This window comes from Lathyrus oleraceus, chromosome 5 (assembly GCF_024323335.1).
Source record: "Lathyrus oleraceus cultivar Zhongwan6 chromosome 5, CAAS_Psat_ZW6_1.0, whole genome shotgun sequence".
In the NCBI taxonomy this organism is placed as follows: domain Eukaryota; kingdom Viridiplantae; phylum Streptophyta; class Magnoliopsida; order Fabales; family Fabaceae; genus Lathyrus; species Lathyrus oleraceus.
The window spans coordinates 287,901,772-287,918,058 of NC_066583.1; the positions used below are offsets into that span (position 1 = coordinate 287,901,772).

General features: G+C 35.5%; 1 protein-coding gene across 1 annotated transcript; it reads right to left on the reverse strand.

Annotated features, from left to right (window-relative positions):
• Positions 1-5,081: 5,081 nt before the first annotated feature.
• LOC127080236 (uncharacterized) lies at positions 5,082-5,489 on the reverse strand. The gene has a single exon (XM_051020565.1). The coding sequence runs from the start codon at positions 5,487-5,489 to the stop codon at positions 5,082-5,084; it is 408 nt and encodes a 135-aa protein (XP_050876522.1).
• Positions 5,490-16,287: the final 10,798 nt, after the last annotated feature.

Genomic DNA, 16,287 nt, shown 5'->3' on the forward strand with positions numbered 1-16,287 from the left:
TTAATTGGAAACCTGTTCGCATGCTGCAAAAGTGTAAAATTCATATTGATTTCATCCTTTAATCCAATGTTATACACCATTAATCCATTGATATATACAACATGAATCCATTTATATACAACATTAATCCTCCATATATACAACATTAATATATGATTCTTTGATCAACAATATACAACAACATATTCATGATTTAGTAAAAGTACAACAACAATATACAACATATATACAACAACAACATACAACAACAACATTCCATACATATATGTACAACAATATACAACCTAGCTATATGATTCTTTGATCAACAATGAATTGACACAATTCATCCTTCATTTCATCCAAATGAGCTCTTGAGTAAGATTTGTATTCCTCAAAGTACTACAATTAAGAGAATAAAACATATTCATGATTTAGTAACAAATTAGATGAAATATCCGATAATATTAAAATAAACCCTAAGTTATTATTCCTTACCATTTTTGGGATGTCTATACGATTCAACGCAATGATATCTCTCATAAATCTCAATACAAAAAATCCGCAATCGACCGAATTGTTTTGCTGAGGACACTACACAGAAAAACAAACAATATATATATAGTTAATTTCTTACACACACTATTATAAGCAAAAATAAGATACTTAATATATACCTGAACTCTGACCCAGGTAATGTCCTTCCTATTACGGTAATTCTTTTTCGATCTAAATTTTAGTATTGCCCTAACAAAATAAAAACGTATATTGAGATCAATCTGACAGACATAATTAAATATACAAATACACACGAATATTTAGGGGAATTTCACTTACGCGTCAACCGTCTTCTTCATACTCGGATATTTACTCCAATCACCCGATAACGAATCGAGATAATACACTATTAGTCTCGAAAGATCCATAGCAACCAACACCCAGTGACCACTGTAAAATAAAACAAAAATTTAGATGCATGAAAATTTTCTACGTAAAAGATATACATAGATTAGAATGAAATTATTAGAAAGAAAATCTAACCCGTTGCCAGAATTAAACGGTAAAAAATACAAACTGGGTGTAGTATTATCGCCGGCCGCCATGAATCTATCGACTAGTTCATTCTTTACGGATGTTGGATTTTTCGTTATTAACGTTGTGTTAGTTAGAAATGTAATGATAGGTAAAGAATAATATTATTATATCTACTGGTGATTACAGTGTACATATATATATAGCAAACAATGGCAGATACATGATCCTATGATTAAGGCTAGAATTAAGATGCTACAAGCAAATAAGGCAACAAATAATGATGACAGAAATTACACTAATTATATTGATTGACAGTGTCAAGGTAAATTATTGGATCCACACATTAAGGGATCTTGTCTCTAATTCCCCCCTTCAAACTGATGGGTGAGGAAGTCACCCCAAGTTTGTCTTTGAGTTGGTTGAATCGTGTGTGAGTTAATGCTTTAGTGAGGCAATCAGCAATTTGATCAGCTGATGGAACATAGGCCACAACAATCTCATTTCGCAGCACTTGGTCTCTGATGTAGTGCACATCAATTTCAATGTGTTTGGATCGAGCATGCATAACTGGATTTGAAGCTAATGCCTTGGCACTCAAGTTATCACACCACAGTGTTGGTTTTCTTGGCAGAGGGAGTTTTAGCTCATCGAGGAGTGAACGAGTCCATGATATTTCAGCAGCTAGGTCAGCCAGTGCTCTATATTCTGATTCTGTACTAGATCTTGAGACTACCTTTTGCTTTCTTGAGGACCAAGAAACAAGTGTTTCACCAAGGAAGACACATTGACCTACCATGGATTTTCTATCGTCCAAACTTGTGGCCCAATCTGCATCTGAGAAGCCTGTTAAGTCCAAGTCAGTGGATGGTTTGATGTGTAGACAGTGTTGGATGGTACCTTGAAGATATCTCAATATTCTTTTGATGCCTTGCCAGTGATCTATAGTGGGAAAGCTCATGAATTGGCTAAGCTTGTTAACTGAGAATGCTATGTCAGGCCTTGTATTTGTTAAGTATTGCAATGCTCCTATAGCTTGTCTGAACACGGTTGAGTCTTTTAACCTCCCCCCTTCAACTGTAAATTGCTTGCCAGTTACCATAGGTGTTGGACAGGATGAAGCATTTTCCATTTTGAATTTTCTCAAGACGTCTCCTATGTATTTCGATTGCTTTAAGTACATACCAGATGCATCTCTTTGAGCTTCTATGCCTAAGAAGTAGTGTAGTGGACCAAGGTCCTTAAGGGAAAACACAACATTGAGTTGTTTGATGAAGGATTCTAAAAATTTGGTGTTGTTCCCTGTGACAATTATATCATCCACATATATAAGTAGAAAGGTGATGTGGTCTGTACCTCTTAGAGTGAAGAGTGAGGAATCACTTTTTGTGTTCTTGAAACCCCAACTGAGTAAGGCATTTTTGAGGCTGTCAAACCAGGCTCTTGGGGCCTGTTTTAATCCATAGATTGCGTTAGTTAACTTGCAGACATGTTCAGGTTTAGTTGAGTCAACAAATCCCTCTGGTTGATGCATAAACACAGTCTCTTTGAGGTAGCCATTAAGGAATGCATTGTTTATGTCCAACTATTTGACTTCCCAATTGAGATGCACTGCAATTGAGAGTATGATTCGAACTGTACTGGCCTTGACAACTGGGCTAAAGGTCTCTTCATAATCTAGTCCAGCTGTTTGTTGAAATCCTTTTGCAACTAATCTTGCCTTTCTCCTTTCAATTGTCCCATTTGCTTTGTACTTGGTCTTGAAGACCCATTTAGAATCAATGATGTTTTCCTGGCCTTGATATGGTACCAAAACCCAGGTTTGATTTGACATGAGTGCCCGATACTCATTATCCATAGCTTCTTTCCATTGTGGTCTTGTAAGTGCTTCTGTGACATTTTCTGGTTCCTTCTCATCTGTGCCGGTTTCAGCTAACCCAACATATGGCTGCTTTGGCTTGTGAATTCCAGCCTTGCTCCTGGTCCAATGAGTGTTGATGGTTGTGCTTGGTTCAGCAAGGTCTTGGGGAGCTTCAACAACTGATTCTATGGGATCAGTGTCATGTGAAATTGGATTGTTCCTTGTTGAATCATTTGTAGTTGGACTGACTTGTTCTTGTTCGACATCAGGATTGTTGTCATCTGAAGGTGTTGCTTCTCCAGTATGTGAGCTACCTTGTTCGACATCAGGATTGTTGTCATCTGAAGGTGTTGCTTCTCCAGTATGTGAGCTACCTGCAGTAGGCAAAGAAAAAGAGGCAGATGGACATTCAGTTAGTGTTTTCAAGGGACTTCTTGTATTGAGAAACCCATCATGGAATGGAAAGTGTTCTTCATTGAATACAACATGTCTTGAGGTGAAGATTCTTCCATGAGAGTTTATACATTTGTATCCTTTGTCGGAGTTACTATAGCCCAAGAACACACATCTGGTTGTATGGAACTGCAGTTTGTGCTGATTATAGGGCTTGAGACAGGGATAGCAAGCACACCCAAAGGGTTTTAGGGAGTTGTAGTCGGGTTCCTTTCTAAAGAGTAGTGAGTAAGGACTTTCATTTTGAGTGACTAGAGAGGGCAGTCTGTTTATGAGATAAACTGCCGTGGAGAAAGCTTCCCACCAATACTGTAAGGGCATTTTGGCTTGTGCTAGCAATGTCAGGCCAAATTCAGCAATATGTCTGTGTTTTCTCTCAGCCCTACCATTTTGTTGTGATGTGTAAGGGCATGACATTCTGAATTGTATCTCTGCTTCTATTGCATGGTTTTGCACAGCCTTATATTCACCACCACCATCACATTGGATTGTTTTAATTCTTTTGTTAAACAGATTTTCTGCCATGGTTTTAAACTGGGTAAAAGCTTGTGCAGTGTCTGATTTCTGTTTCAGAGGATAGATCCAGGTAAATCTACTAAAGTCATCAAGGAAGTGAACATAATATTTGAAACCCGAAGAAGATGTTACTGGTGCAGGTCCCCAGACATCAGTGTGAACTAATTCAAGAATTTCTTTAGCATGAGAGGAAGAGGTTTTAAAGGGTAAAAGATGCATTTTGCCATATTGACAAGCCTCACAAAAGTTAAAATGATCACTAGGTGATAGTTTGACATTACAATTTTTCAAAACTCTATCTAGGACTTTATTATTTGGATGACCAAGCCTTCTATGCCAGCTTTCCTTGACAGATACATAAGCACACAGGTCCCTTTTAGTCCTTGAAAGCTGATACAAGCCATCTTTAAGTGTCCCTCTTAGGATTGCCTTCCCTGTCAACTTGTCCTTCACAAAGCAACAGTTTGCATCAAACTCAACCAGAATGTTATTGTCAGTAGTTAATTTCGACACACTTAATAGATTTTTGGTAATATTGGGCACATATAAGACATCATGTAAGTTAAGTGAGTTTAGTTTGAGGAACCTGTGGCAATAATCTTCAGTTTTTCACCACTTCCAACAATTAGTGAGTTCTTACCATGATGTTCTGTCAGATCCTCGAATTTGTCAGTTTGGTGTGTCACATAATTGCTTGCACCACTGTCAAAGTACCAATCATAATCTTGAAGAGAGCTTTGTGAGGCTAGGAAGGCATTGTGTGCCCCTTGTCTGTCACTGCCTGCTGAATAATTTGAGTTTGAATAAGACTTATCAAATCTGTAATAGCAATTTACTGCTGTGTGCCCGGCCTTGTGGCAAACTTGACATGTTGGCTTAGACATTCTTCCTCTTCCTCTGCCTCCTCTCCAACCTCTGAAGTTAGAGCCTCTCCAGTTGCTGTTGGTGTTGAATTTGTTGCCTCTGTAATCAGTTTTGTTGGCAACATTTGCTGAAGCATTAAGGGTTAGGTTGGTGAGGCTATTCAGTTGATCAAGTCTACTCTCAAAGGTCAGCAATTGAGCCTGAAGATCAACCCAAGTGAGACTAGTTTGATCAGATAGCTTGACCACCATAGGGTTGTATTCAGAATCTAAACCATTCAGAGTTTGAATGATTAGATCTGAGTTGGAAATGGGGCTGCCTGCAAGTTTCAGCTTGTCAGCGAGATTCTTCATTTTGACCAGATACTCCTCCATCTTCATCTCTCCTTTTCTAATGCTGTGAAACTCAGATTTGAGGTAAGTGACTCGAGATCTGTGTGTGCACCTGCTAGGCTTTGGGCTTCATCCCAAAGTTGTTTTGAGGTTTCACAGTGCAGCAACTGTGTTGCCATTTCAGTAGTCATTGAATTCATCAACCATCCAAGGAGTTGTGAATCATGAGCCTGCCAATCTTCAAAAGCAGGATTTGACTTCTTGCTTGAATCTGTAGAGGCTATAAATTTTTCGGGACACTCCTTTGTCCCTAGCATGTGCCCATCGAGCCTGCAGCCTTTGACTATAGAGATCACCAAAGATTTCCATAGTGGATAGTTGTCTCTGTCCAACTTGACAGACACAGGGAATGGGAGATTATTTCTGGACTTTGAATCTGCAGCGGATGCCATGATTTATGTTGGATCAAGAGCCTTCAGGGCTTAAGTGCTCTGATGCCAAGTTAGAAATGTAATGATAGGTAAAGAATAATATTATTATATCTACTGGTGATTACAGTGTACATATATATAGCAAACAATGGCAGATACATGATCCTATGATTAAGGCTAGAATTAAGATGCTACAAGCAAATAAGGCAACAAATAATGCTGATAGTAATTACACTAATTATATTGATTGACAGTGTCAAGGTAAATTATTGGATCCACACATTAAGGGATCTTGTCTCTAATTGTGTTGATACGGGAAGCAGCAATAAAATTGAATCGGTTACACAATTCAGTTCCCCGCATCAATGTTACATACATATACCTTAAATAGAAACATAATAAACATTAGACTACTCATTGAAATGTGTAAATAAATTGTTCAACTAAGTAAATAATAGATTGATCGGAGTACCATATGTATGTATGAATGACAGCGATGCCCAATTCTTCGTGTTCAAAAAGTTGTTGCATGTCCTCCTTTGCAATTATTTCGGAATGAGCAATTCTGAAAACACCTTCATCAAAATCTACAATACGGATGGCGCCGTGCATAATATCGGACTCTTCCACCATTTTCTCAAGACGCATCATAATTTGAGATTTTGTCCCGGACGTCGTTGGAATATCGTTACCAGCTTTTTTCAACTTTCGACCGGGAACCTAAAAATTCATATAAATTAAATCATGACTTTTTGTGATGCAACAGAATCGTTGCGTATATAATTCAATGGGTATGTATATTTGTACCTCTTTTTGAGATGCAACCGACTCGATGCGTCTTGAAATCCCTTTACCAGCTTTATGTGTGGGTCTTGTAGGAGTCTAACATTACCATGTAATAAGGATTGATTAAATATCATAATTGTAGCTGAATTGAAATGTGAATACTAAATATTCATAATCATTTAGAACATATATACCTCGGCATCTGGGAAAATTAGATCTGACGGCCATCCAACAAAGGATCCGACTGCATCTCGCATCAACGTTGTCTCTGAAACAACGTCAGGTAATGGTAGAAGCGCGTCGGTATCTAATACAAGGTCAACTGAAACTTTCATATATCCCACCGGGAGGGGATTATGGTGAAGTAATTCACCCGAAGTGTTGTGCACTTTTCCCTTGCCAACCATGCGATAAGTTGGTGACGATAGATACAGCTGACAAAGTGTAATGCCCTAAACCAATAATAAATGTTATTGTTAACGTGTATATGTGTCAAGTAAAAAAGTGCTATTTTAATTTCATAATAATATATATAATTACCTCGGGAAATTTCGGTTGACAATTGATACTAGCTCGGTCACTAGTATCTTTTGCCTCGGAACCGCACCTTTCCTCTCTATACCTTGCATTCTCCTTTTGCAGTTCGAGTACTTGTGCCCTTAACTCCGCCAAGGTCTCCATCACCTCTTTGTTGGTAGGATTTTTTGTTTTTGGTTTTTTATAAAATGACGACGGAGTCACACCAAAACCTTACCCCTCACACGACCGGAATACTCAGGAACATTTAGTACTCGACTAAGTACGCTCCTGCAATCCTAGACCTCGGTTGAAGGTAAGGTTTGGGATAAAGTCTCCTGAAATATTCTTAGAGGAGATTAAAAATGAATTATATGTCTAACAAAATTTTCGATATAATTAAAGAAATAATGTTACATATACTTACACATTCGTCATAAACATTTTGGACCGCTTCAACGACAACCCCATCCTTCCCAACCCGAGCAGCCTTCCACAATACGTGCTCCGGAAGAGATGTTGCGTCACTTTTCTCCTCGGCTAGCTACAAATTGAATCAGATTATAAGATCATCAATTATAACATATTGTGACAATGTATAAGCTCATAGCATTTGAATATACTCACAATTCTTTGTTGTAACCGTGCATATCCCGTACGCCCTTTTTTGTACGGATACGCGGGTTTTGATGCCCTTTTCCGATTTTTGTCGCTTACTTCCTGGATAAAAAAGTTTAAGGCATATTAGAACCAAGTAACTTAACAATTGTATAATACCATAATTAATAGACATTACATGGAATTTTTCGTTTCTTCGGTTGGCGACAAAGTTATCCCATTCTTCGGCTGAAATAATCTCGGCATACTTCATTGGCCGTTCTGCTTCAACAAAGTTTCCTTCCTCATCCTTGAGAAATTTGTTGGACAAAAAGGATCGAAATCCTCAGAGTCTTTTTCCGGCCAATTGAATACAATATTTTTGCCGGCTTTCATCGATGTGAAAGGATCTCTAAAAAACATACAAATGGAGTGTGTTATTATAAGTAATATTATAACAATATATGGTCAACAAATAGTCAACAAAAAAAACATATAATAATATATGGTAAGTACCTGTATCTCGGACCATATTTTTTCTTTGCCAACCTTCAATTCCGGACTTCTCCAATTATCACATGTAATCGGAATATGTTGTCGAACAAGGGAACCAATGTAACTTGCCAACATTGAACCGTTAGGCTCAATTAGTTGGTCTTCAGCACTCCAATGTACTTCGAATTTTTCACCCTTGTCTCTTGCACGAATGATTGACTTCATAACAGTCAATCCTCGTTTGATTTCTTTTTCAACATTGTTACGTGATCCACTCGCGTCATGGGTATCTTCTTGGTTAGCCATTTTATCTGTAATATAGAAATGATTCAATAAGACCCATGTAAGACAATGACCATATTCGTGAAGCTACACAAAAAACACATTCATATACCTTCCATTTCTCTCATGTTACAACAATCTAAACTCTCTCTTTTTTTCATCATTATTGAATACAAACTCACACACACCTACTGCATACAAAAGACCAATGCAAACTTATGGTGTTTGGAACATGAACAAACTTGCATCCATAATCATCAAACTTCCAAGCACAAGCTCAAACACACTCCAAATGACATCAGTTTTCAATCAAAAATAAAAAACCTTACAACAAGGTGCTCATGAACACCATATAGTGCTCGTTTGCCCTAAATAACATTAATCAACATAATGCACAAAATGTAAAACTCAGTTTAGAAAATGCCCTAATCAAACACCTGAAGAAAGTGAACGGTAATGATGGAGAAGAGAAATACCTTCAAGGTGACGGTAACGATGGAGAAGAAAGTGAACAGCGACGGTGGACGCAGATAACTCAGTGAACGTGAACGCAGCAGCAGAAAAAGGCGACGGCGACGACGACGGTGAGGGAGGGAGAACGAACGGATGACGAGAGTAATCGCAGTAGAGAGAAAACCCAGTTACGTAAACGAAATAGCATATAGAGAGGGAAAATAAAGAGACATGCAGTATATATGTTATAATTTTAATGTTTAATAAAGGACCTTAGAGGGCGCTTGTGTAAAAAAAGCGCCCTCTAAAGGGGACCTAAGAGGGCGCTTCTAAAAGCGCTCTCTAAGGCTTTCCAAAAGCGCCTTATAAACTGGAAATGTACATGGACTTAGAGAGCGCTTTTTTAAAAGTGCCCTCTAAGGGTACCCTTAGAGGGCGCTTTCATAAACGCGCCCTCTATTGGTGTCCCTCCATTTCCTCATTATTTTTTCGCTTCACTTTAGAGGGCGCTTTGTTACAAAAGCGCCCTCTAAAGTGCGCTGTCTATTCCTCCTTATTTTTCTCTTCACTTTAGAGTGCGCTTCTTTAAGAAAGCGCCCTCTAAGGTGCGCTGTCTATTCCAGTTTTTGGCGTAGTGCTTGTTGAAGTGTACTGAGAGTCTTTGAACTGATTCTATTTAGTGGATTTCCTTCCTGGCTTGGTAGCCCCCAGACGTAGGTGAGTTGCACCGAACTGGGTTAACAATTGCTTGTATCTCTTGCATTGCTATTCTTTATCTTTATCCTGTTTGTGTTACTCAGATATTAGTGTTGTGACATTACCTTCGACATCTCATATCTGATACCAGAATTTCATCTCCTCTTAGATTTAGATATTTTTGAGTGGGTTTTAATTGCAGTAATCTTCTTTTAATATATATTGTTTAAAAAAATTCTAATTTATATGTTAAAAAACATTTTTATAGTATTCTAATATATATATATATATTAAACTTGTTTTATTTTATTTTATTCACCCTTTGTTAACTGTGTAGCGATAATTTAATTGGATAAGGATATGCATTTGTTTGTATGCCATCTTAAACCGTAGCTGATGTGATTTGGATATGAATGTTTGCGAATAGGGTCGCCACCACTGCTATATAAAAGTAGTGAAATCACTTTTTTAATTGTTAAAAATATATTAGTTGTGGATTCATCTACAAATTCTTTGTTTTCCAGTGACATTACATGCAGATTTATCTGAAGTTTTAATCGAGAGTCACTGTAGAATTTATCTGAGAATTTACCTACAGAGTTAGTTACAGTTTTACCTACGGATATTTTATGCAGGTCAGATTTACTATAAAATCTTCCTACCGAAATAATTATATAAGTTTTAGCAAGGAACCACTAACGACCAAAATAAATATAGATACTTAATTTATTGTAGAAATTTAGCTTTAATCCGTAGAAAAACATAATATTTGTAGTTGTATAGTAATATTCTAATAGTATCTTGCTTTGTTAAAATCTTATTAAGTTAATTCTCTACTATAGCCAAACTAAGTTCATAAAGGTGTTGAAAACTCGTACCTCAATGTTCCTTTCTTATGGTTAATTTGTCTTAGTTGAGCTAATTAATGTCTTTATCTTGTCTTTTTTAAGTCCCTTGACAAAATGATTTTTTTTTATTCTCCTCCACTAAATTTTTGAAAGTTTATAGCTTGCCATGATACCACTTTTAATTTGGTGCTTTCATAAATATTTTTTAAAAGGGTTAAATATATATCACCCTCTGTCAATGTAGAGAGTTTTGATTTCATCCTTTATAAGATTTTATTTTATGATTCCCCCCTTACCAAATCCAGATTCCCTCAATAAAGACCCTGGAGTCACATTTTTGCTCAGATGTCCTACGTGGCATTGTGCAACTTGATGGCTGTGTATTTATTTTCACAGGTTACATCAGTTTTTGATTTACCCCCTATGAAGTCTAGGGCTCACAAATCCATTGTGCTTTTTCGTTAGCTTCTTTTTTCATTCGCGTATACGTTCTGCTTCCATTCACTTCTTTTTCTTCCTGGTACAAATTTTCTTAGAAGCTAACATGATTGGAAGCAACACAATTGGATTTTCATCTTTACCCAGGTCTGGATGCGATCGTGCAATGAAGATGTAAGTCACCAACACTATTCAAAACCGTAATAGGAAATTCTGGATACGTCGTAATGCATGGGTAAGAAAGTTAATAATGTTGCACATCATAAAATCTAGTCTGTGATATTTGTGTGTAAATGTTGTTTGTGTTTGTAGAATGGGAATAACTGTGACCTGTTTGTGTGGGATGATGAAATTGGACATTGTATGAATGTGAGTACTAATATTCCAGCAAGTTGCAAAAACTATGAGATGACAAATGTGAAGTTAGAAATCACAACAAAGAAGTTAGAAAAAGAAAAGATGAAGATTGATGTTCAAAAGAAAAAATATTTCAATTTGAAGATGGGACTTGTGATCTCATGGTTTATCTTTGCAATGTTGTACAAGTTTATGTAATTTTCATCTTGTTTTAATTTGTTGTAGCTTGACGTATTTTGAAGTTTATGCAGAAAATGCATTATTATATTTTGAAGATTATGCGGTCAGTGTAAAAAACCTTTGTATTAATGAAATGTTTCATTTTATCGTCATTCAATAATTATGGTTAAAAGTAATAAGATTAATAGTTCATAAGGTGATTATAAAATGGCACAAAAAGTGTGCATTAGTCATTACAAAATAGCACAAAAAGTGTGCATGAGTCATTACAAAATGGCATAAGGCATTACAAAAGGATATAGTAAAAGGACATAAGTCATTACATAAGAACATAAGTGATTACAAAAGGACATTATCAGATTACAAAAGTTATTACATAAAACTACTTCTTTGTGTTCTTCTTTGGAGATTTATTTATTATCTTCTTTGCATTTTAAGATCCTTTGCCTTCTTGTGTTAGAATATCTCCTTCATCTTCTGTCAAATACATTGATTGTTTAGGGTTTGAACCAGGCCTTTTGATTGGTTTTTGAAAAACTTTCAGCTTAATTCTCTCACTTGACCTCTTTCTCATTGCTTTGCCTTCTGGCTTGACTTTAGATTTGCCTTTCTTATTGGCACTGGTTGTGTTGATGGCAGTTTCTGGTTTGACTTTAGATTTGCCTTTCTTGTTGATAGAGAAACAACAACCAAACAACATGACTGAACAAACAAACAACATAACTTTCTTTTCAAGGAATTTGGATCTTGTTTTTTGCTCTTGCATGACTGAATATTATGTCCAAACTTATCACATTTTGTACACCTATAAGATACACCGGACAATCTTCTTCTAGCACCATCCTCACCATACTCCCTAATTCTTAGCTTTCTTGGTCTGCCAAGACCTTTTTTGTACAGAGGAGGTATAATCTCTTCATTTTGAACGTCATGCCACATTTCCTGTCCATTTATGGAACTCATAACAAAACCACCATCTGCACATCATATCATACATTTCATATTGCATAATACCTATAATTTCAACCAGAATAAATTTTTGGATTTACAGACAGACCGGTCGAACTGATCCTCAAATGTACGCAAAATTAGCGGACTAAGTTTTCAAGATCGATCTTGCAGACGTCAATTTTATTAATCTACGGTTCACGTAGTTTAACCTAACGTGCTCGTTTTAATTTTTCGACTACTTTTTCGGTCGCATTTCGGCCAGTCTGAGCCTTTTTAGCCGGTCATATTTTATTTCAAAATTGGCTCAAATGCTGTATATTTCTGAGAGGTTTATTATGCGTTGATCATTTTGGTGCAGTCAGTTTAATTTTTCGAGCATTTTCATGCTCGAATTTTATTCATCTTGAGTTTTTATTTTTATTTCTTTATCAAAAAGTTCAAAATAATTTATTAGAATATTTTATATTTTGGTTCCGATTTAATTTTATTTATTTATATTAGTATTATTATTATTTAATCTAATTTGCTTACAACTGTTTCTATACTAAAAACACTCTAAAGGACATTCTTGATATTAAATAAGTTTTAGTAACCCTAATGTGCCCACTATATAACCATACACTAGAAATTGAAAAAAAAAGGCCAGACCAATCCAATAATTCAAGCAGCGGCGCACCCTCACACGGAGTTTATCTCTCTCACACTTGAAATGAAAGGAACAAGTGAAGAAAGAGAGATCTCCTTCACAAAAAGAGATGCACAATAATGTCAACTCATAATCCATTTTTTTAACAAAAACTCACTAATACGCACACCTTTTCTCTTCTCACCAACTAACATCACCATCCGATTCTACTTTGTTTACATAGTGAAAGCTACTCCACCATTAATCAACACAACACACCTCCATTTTGTTGTTGTTTTATCTCTTACTCTCCATGACAAAACCACTGCATCCTTTTCACAACATAACAATGTTATCACTTCACTCAACATACTAAATCGTGACACACTCATTCGACCACCTTGTTTTTTATTTTTGGCCATCTCCGACACCCCTCACTTCGGCGTGAAACTCTCCATCAACCTCCTTTCACACTCACTCACTCATTTGTAACGAATTTTTTCTCTTCACTTCTCGACCATCACATTAAACCCTTCGTCATCCTTCTTCAAACCTCACCAACTCGATAACACTGGCCATATTCTTCTTTACCAATATCCACATGTTCTTCTTCTTTAGATCCACAACATAATCCAACTTGAATCTCCACGTTCAACTCAAAACCACGATAAACTGCTATAAATCGAAATAGCTTAACTAACGTTCCAAATGAAACCTCTTCGCTGCTAAGCAGTCGCATCACAACCAACAACCAACTCCACCCATCTCATACGACCTTGTTGCGTCAACCTCTCTACTCATCTGTCGCCATCATCAAATGACGTGTAACTTCTCATTGTCGCCGTCATCCACCAAGTTGACGTCCCTTTTGTTTTCCTTTCGGTAATCGTTTTCATTTCGTGTTCGGATGTGTATTGATGATATTAATGTTAACGCTTGGTCTTTGTAATTTCTAAATAACCCATACATGATGATCATTTATATTTTATGTGTTTTGTTTATTTTGTGGAAGATTAAATTGAGAGAGTGAAAGTTTGAGAGGAGAAAGAAACAAAAATGAAACAAAATAAACTTGAAAAGTAAGAGTCTTTTTTCTTTCGTTTCTTTTTTCTTCTTTTTTTTTACGTTGAGACAGAAGCATGCTTGTTAGCTGGCTTTGGTTTTATATGCATGACCACTTGCATGAGCTTGCATGAAGAAGGTTCCAAGTAGGACTGAAATTGAGCCAGATGATTATTAGATAATTGCTGCTATTAAATTCAATACAAATTCTAACTGGATCTTAAAATATGTTTAAGCTTGACTTGGTCCATCTTAAATGTGCATTGAGCTCAAGCACTCGAGATTAATAAATATTAATGTGCATATGTCTAACTACACGCATACACAAAATTCATGTTTATTTTATTGTTGGTTTTCTAAGAAATTTTGATATTACGAGGGTTAGATTCTTGGGGTTGGTTCAATTAATCAAACATGTTCATGCATCTTATTCAATATAAGGAGAAAGATTGATCCTGAATTCTCGTTAGTTTTGGTGTATTATTTTTTTTTTTGCATAAGCAGAGATAGGATGCTAGCAAATATGTGTCGGTTCGATTGACCATTGTGTTTATTTCCTCTTAACTATTGTCTGCACCTTACCAGTATAAAAATACTTGTTCAAAAACTTCACTTTTGCCAAAAATAATCAAATCAAATTTGTGTATAGCTTTTTGGCCTTACTAAATTATAAATCATTAATTCATTCATGTTTATATGTTTGTTATTGTATGGTTTTTATTTTAATCCATTTGTTCTTGTTGGATAATTTAAAAGGTACCAATAGAAAATCATGAAATGATGGGGTTGGGTTGCCTTGAAGTATTTCCGTTTCTAACTTGTTTTAAAAAAAAAAAATCTAATTTATATATTAAAAAATATTTTGATAGTATTCTAATTTATATATTAAACTTGTTTTTTATTTTATTCACCCTTTGAAAACTGTGTAGCGATAATTTAATTGGATAAGTATATGCATCTATTTATATGCCATCTTAAACTCTAACTGATGTGATTTGGATATGAATGATTGCGAATAGGGTCGCCCCCACTGCTCTATAACAGTAGTGAAATCATTTTTTAATTGTTAAAAATATATTAGTTGTGGATTCATCTGCAAATTCTTTATTTTCCAGTAACATTACATGTAGAGTTATTTGAAGTTTTAATCGAGACTCAATGTAGAATTTATCTGAGAATTTACCTACGGAATTAATTACAATTTTACCTACGGATACTTTATGCAGGTTTATCTGCATATTTACTATAAAATCTTTCTACCGAAATAATTATATAAGTTTTAGCAAGGAACCAATAACGATAATATATATATATATATACACACACTTAATTTATTGGAGAAATTTAGTTTTAATCCGCAGAAAAACATAATATTTGTAGTTGTATAGTAATATTCTAATAGTATCTTGCTTTGTTAATATCTTATTAAGTTAATTCTCTACTATAGCCAAACTAAATTCATAAAGGTGTTGAAAACTCATACCTCAATGTTGATTTCTTATGGTTAATTTGTCTTAGTTGAGCTAATTAATGTCTTTATCTTGTCTTTTTTTAAGTCCGTTGACAAGATGAATATTTTTTTTATCTCCAACATTAAAATTTTGAAAGTTTATAGCTTGTGATGAAACCTCTTCGTAACAATTGAGGATCACTTTCAATTTGGTGCTTTCATACATATGTTTTTATAAGGGTTAAATATATGTCACCCCTTGCCAATATAGTGAGTTTTGATTTCATCCCCTATAAGATTTTATTTTTTGATTCCCCTCTTACAAAATCCAGATTCCCTCAATAAAGACTCTGGAGTCACATTTTTTCTCAGATGTCCTACGTGGCATTGTGCAACTTGCTGACTGTGTATTTATTTTCACACGTCGCATCAGTTTTTGATTTACCCCCGATGAAGTCTAGGGCTCACAAATCCATTGCGCTTTTTCGTTATCTTCTTCTTCCATTCGCATATACGTTCTTCTTCTTCTTCTTTTCCCTGGTACGAATTTTCTTAGAAGCTAACATGGTTGGAAGCAACAACACACCTTCCGTTGGATTTTCATCTTTACCCAAGTGTGGATGTGATCCTGCAATGAAGATGTGAGTCACCAACACTATTTAAAATCGTAATAGGAAATTCTGGATATATCGTAACGTAGGGGTAAAAAAGTTAATAATGTTGCACATCATAAAATCCAGTCTGTGATATTTATGTGTAAATGTTGTTTGTGTTTGTAGAATGGGAATAATTGTGACCTATTTGTGTGGGATGATGAAATTGGAAACTGTATGAATGTGAATACTAATATTCCAGCAAGTTGCAAAAACTGTGAGATGGCAAATGTGAAGTTAGAAATTGCAGCAAAGAAGTTAGAAAAAGAAAAGAGGAAGATTCATGTTCAGAAGAAAAAAAAAATCAATTTGAAGATGGGAATTGTGATCTCATGGTTTATGTTTGCAATGTTGTACAAGTTTATGTAATTTTCATCTTGTTTTAATTTGTTGTAGCTTGATGTATTTTGAAGTTTATGCAGAAAATGCA

Bases quoted from the DNA above. Each gene is read 5' to 3' on its own strand.
- LOC127080236 (XM_051020565.1), bottom strand. From the start codon at position 5,489: ATGGCATCCGCTGCAGATTCAAAGTCCAGAAATAATCTCCCATTCCCT.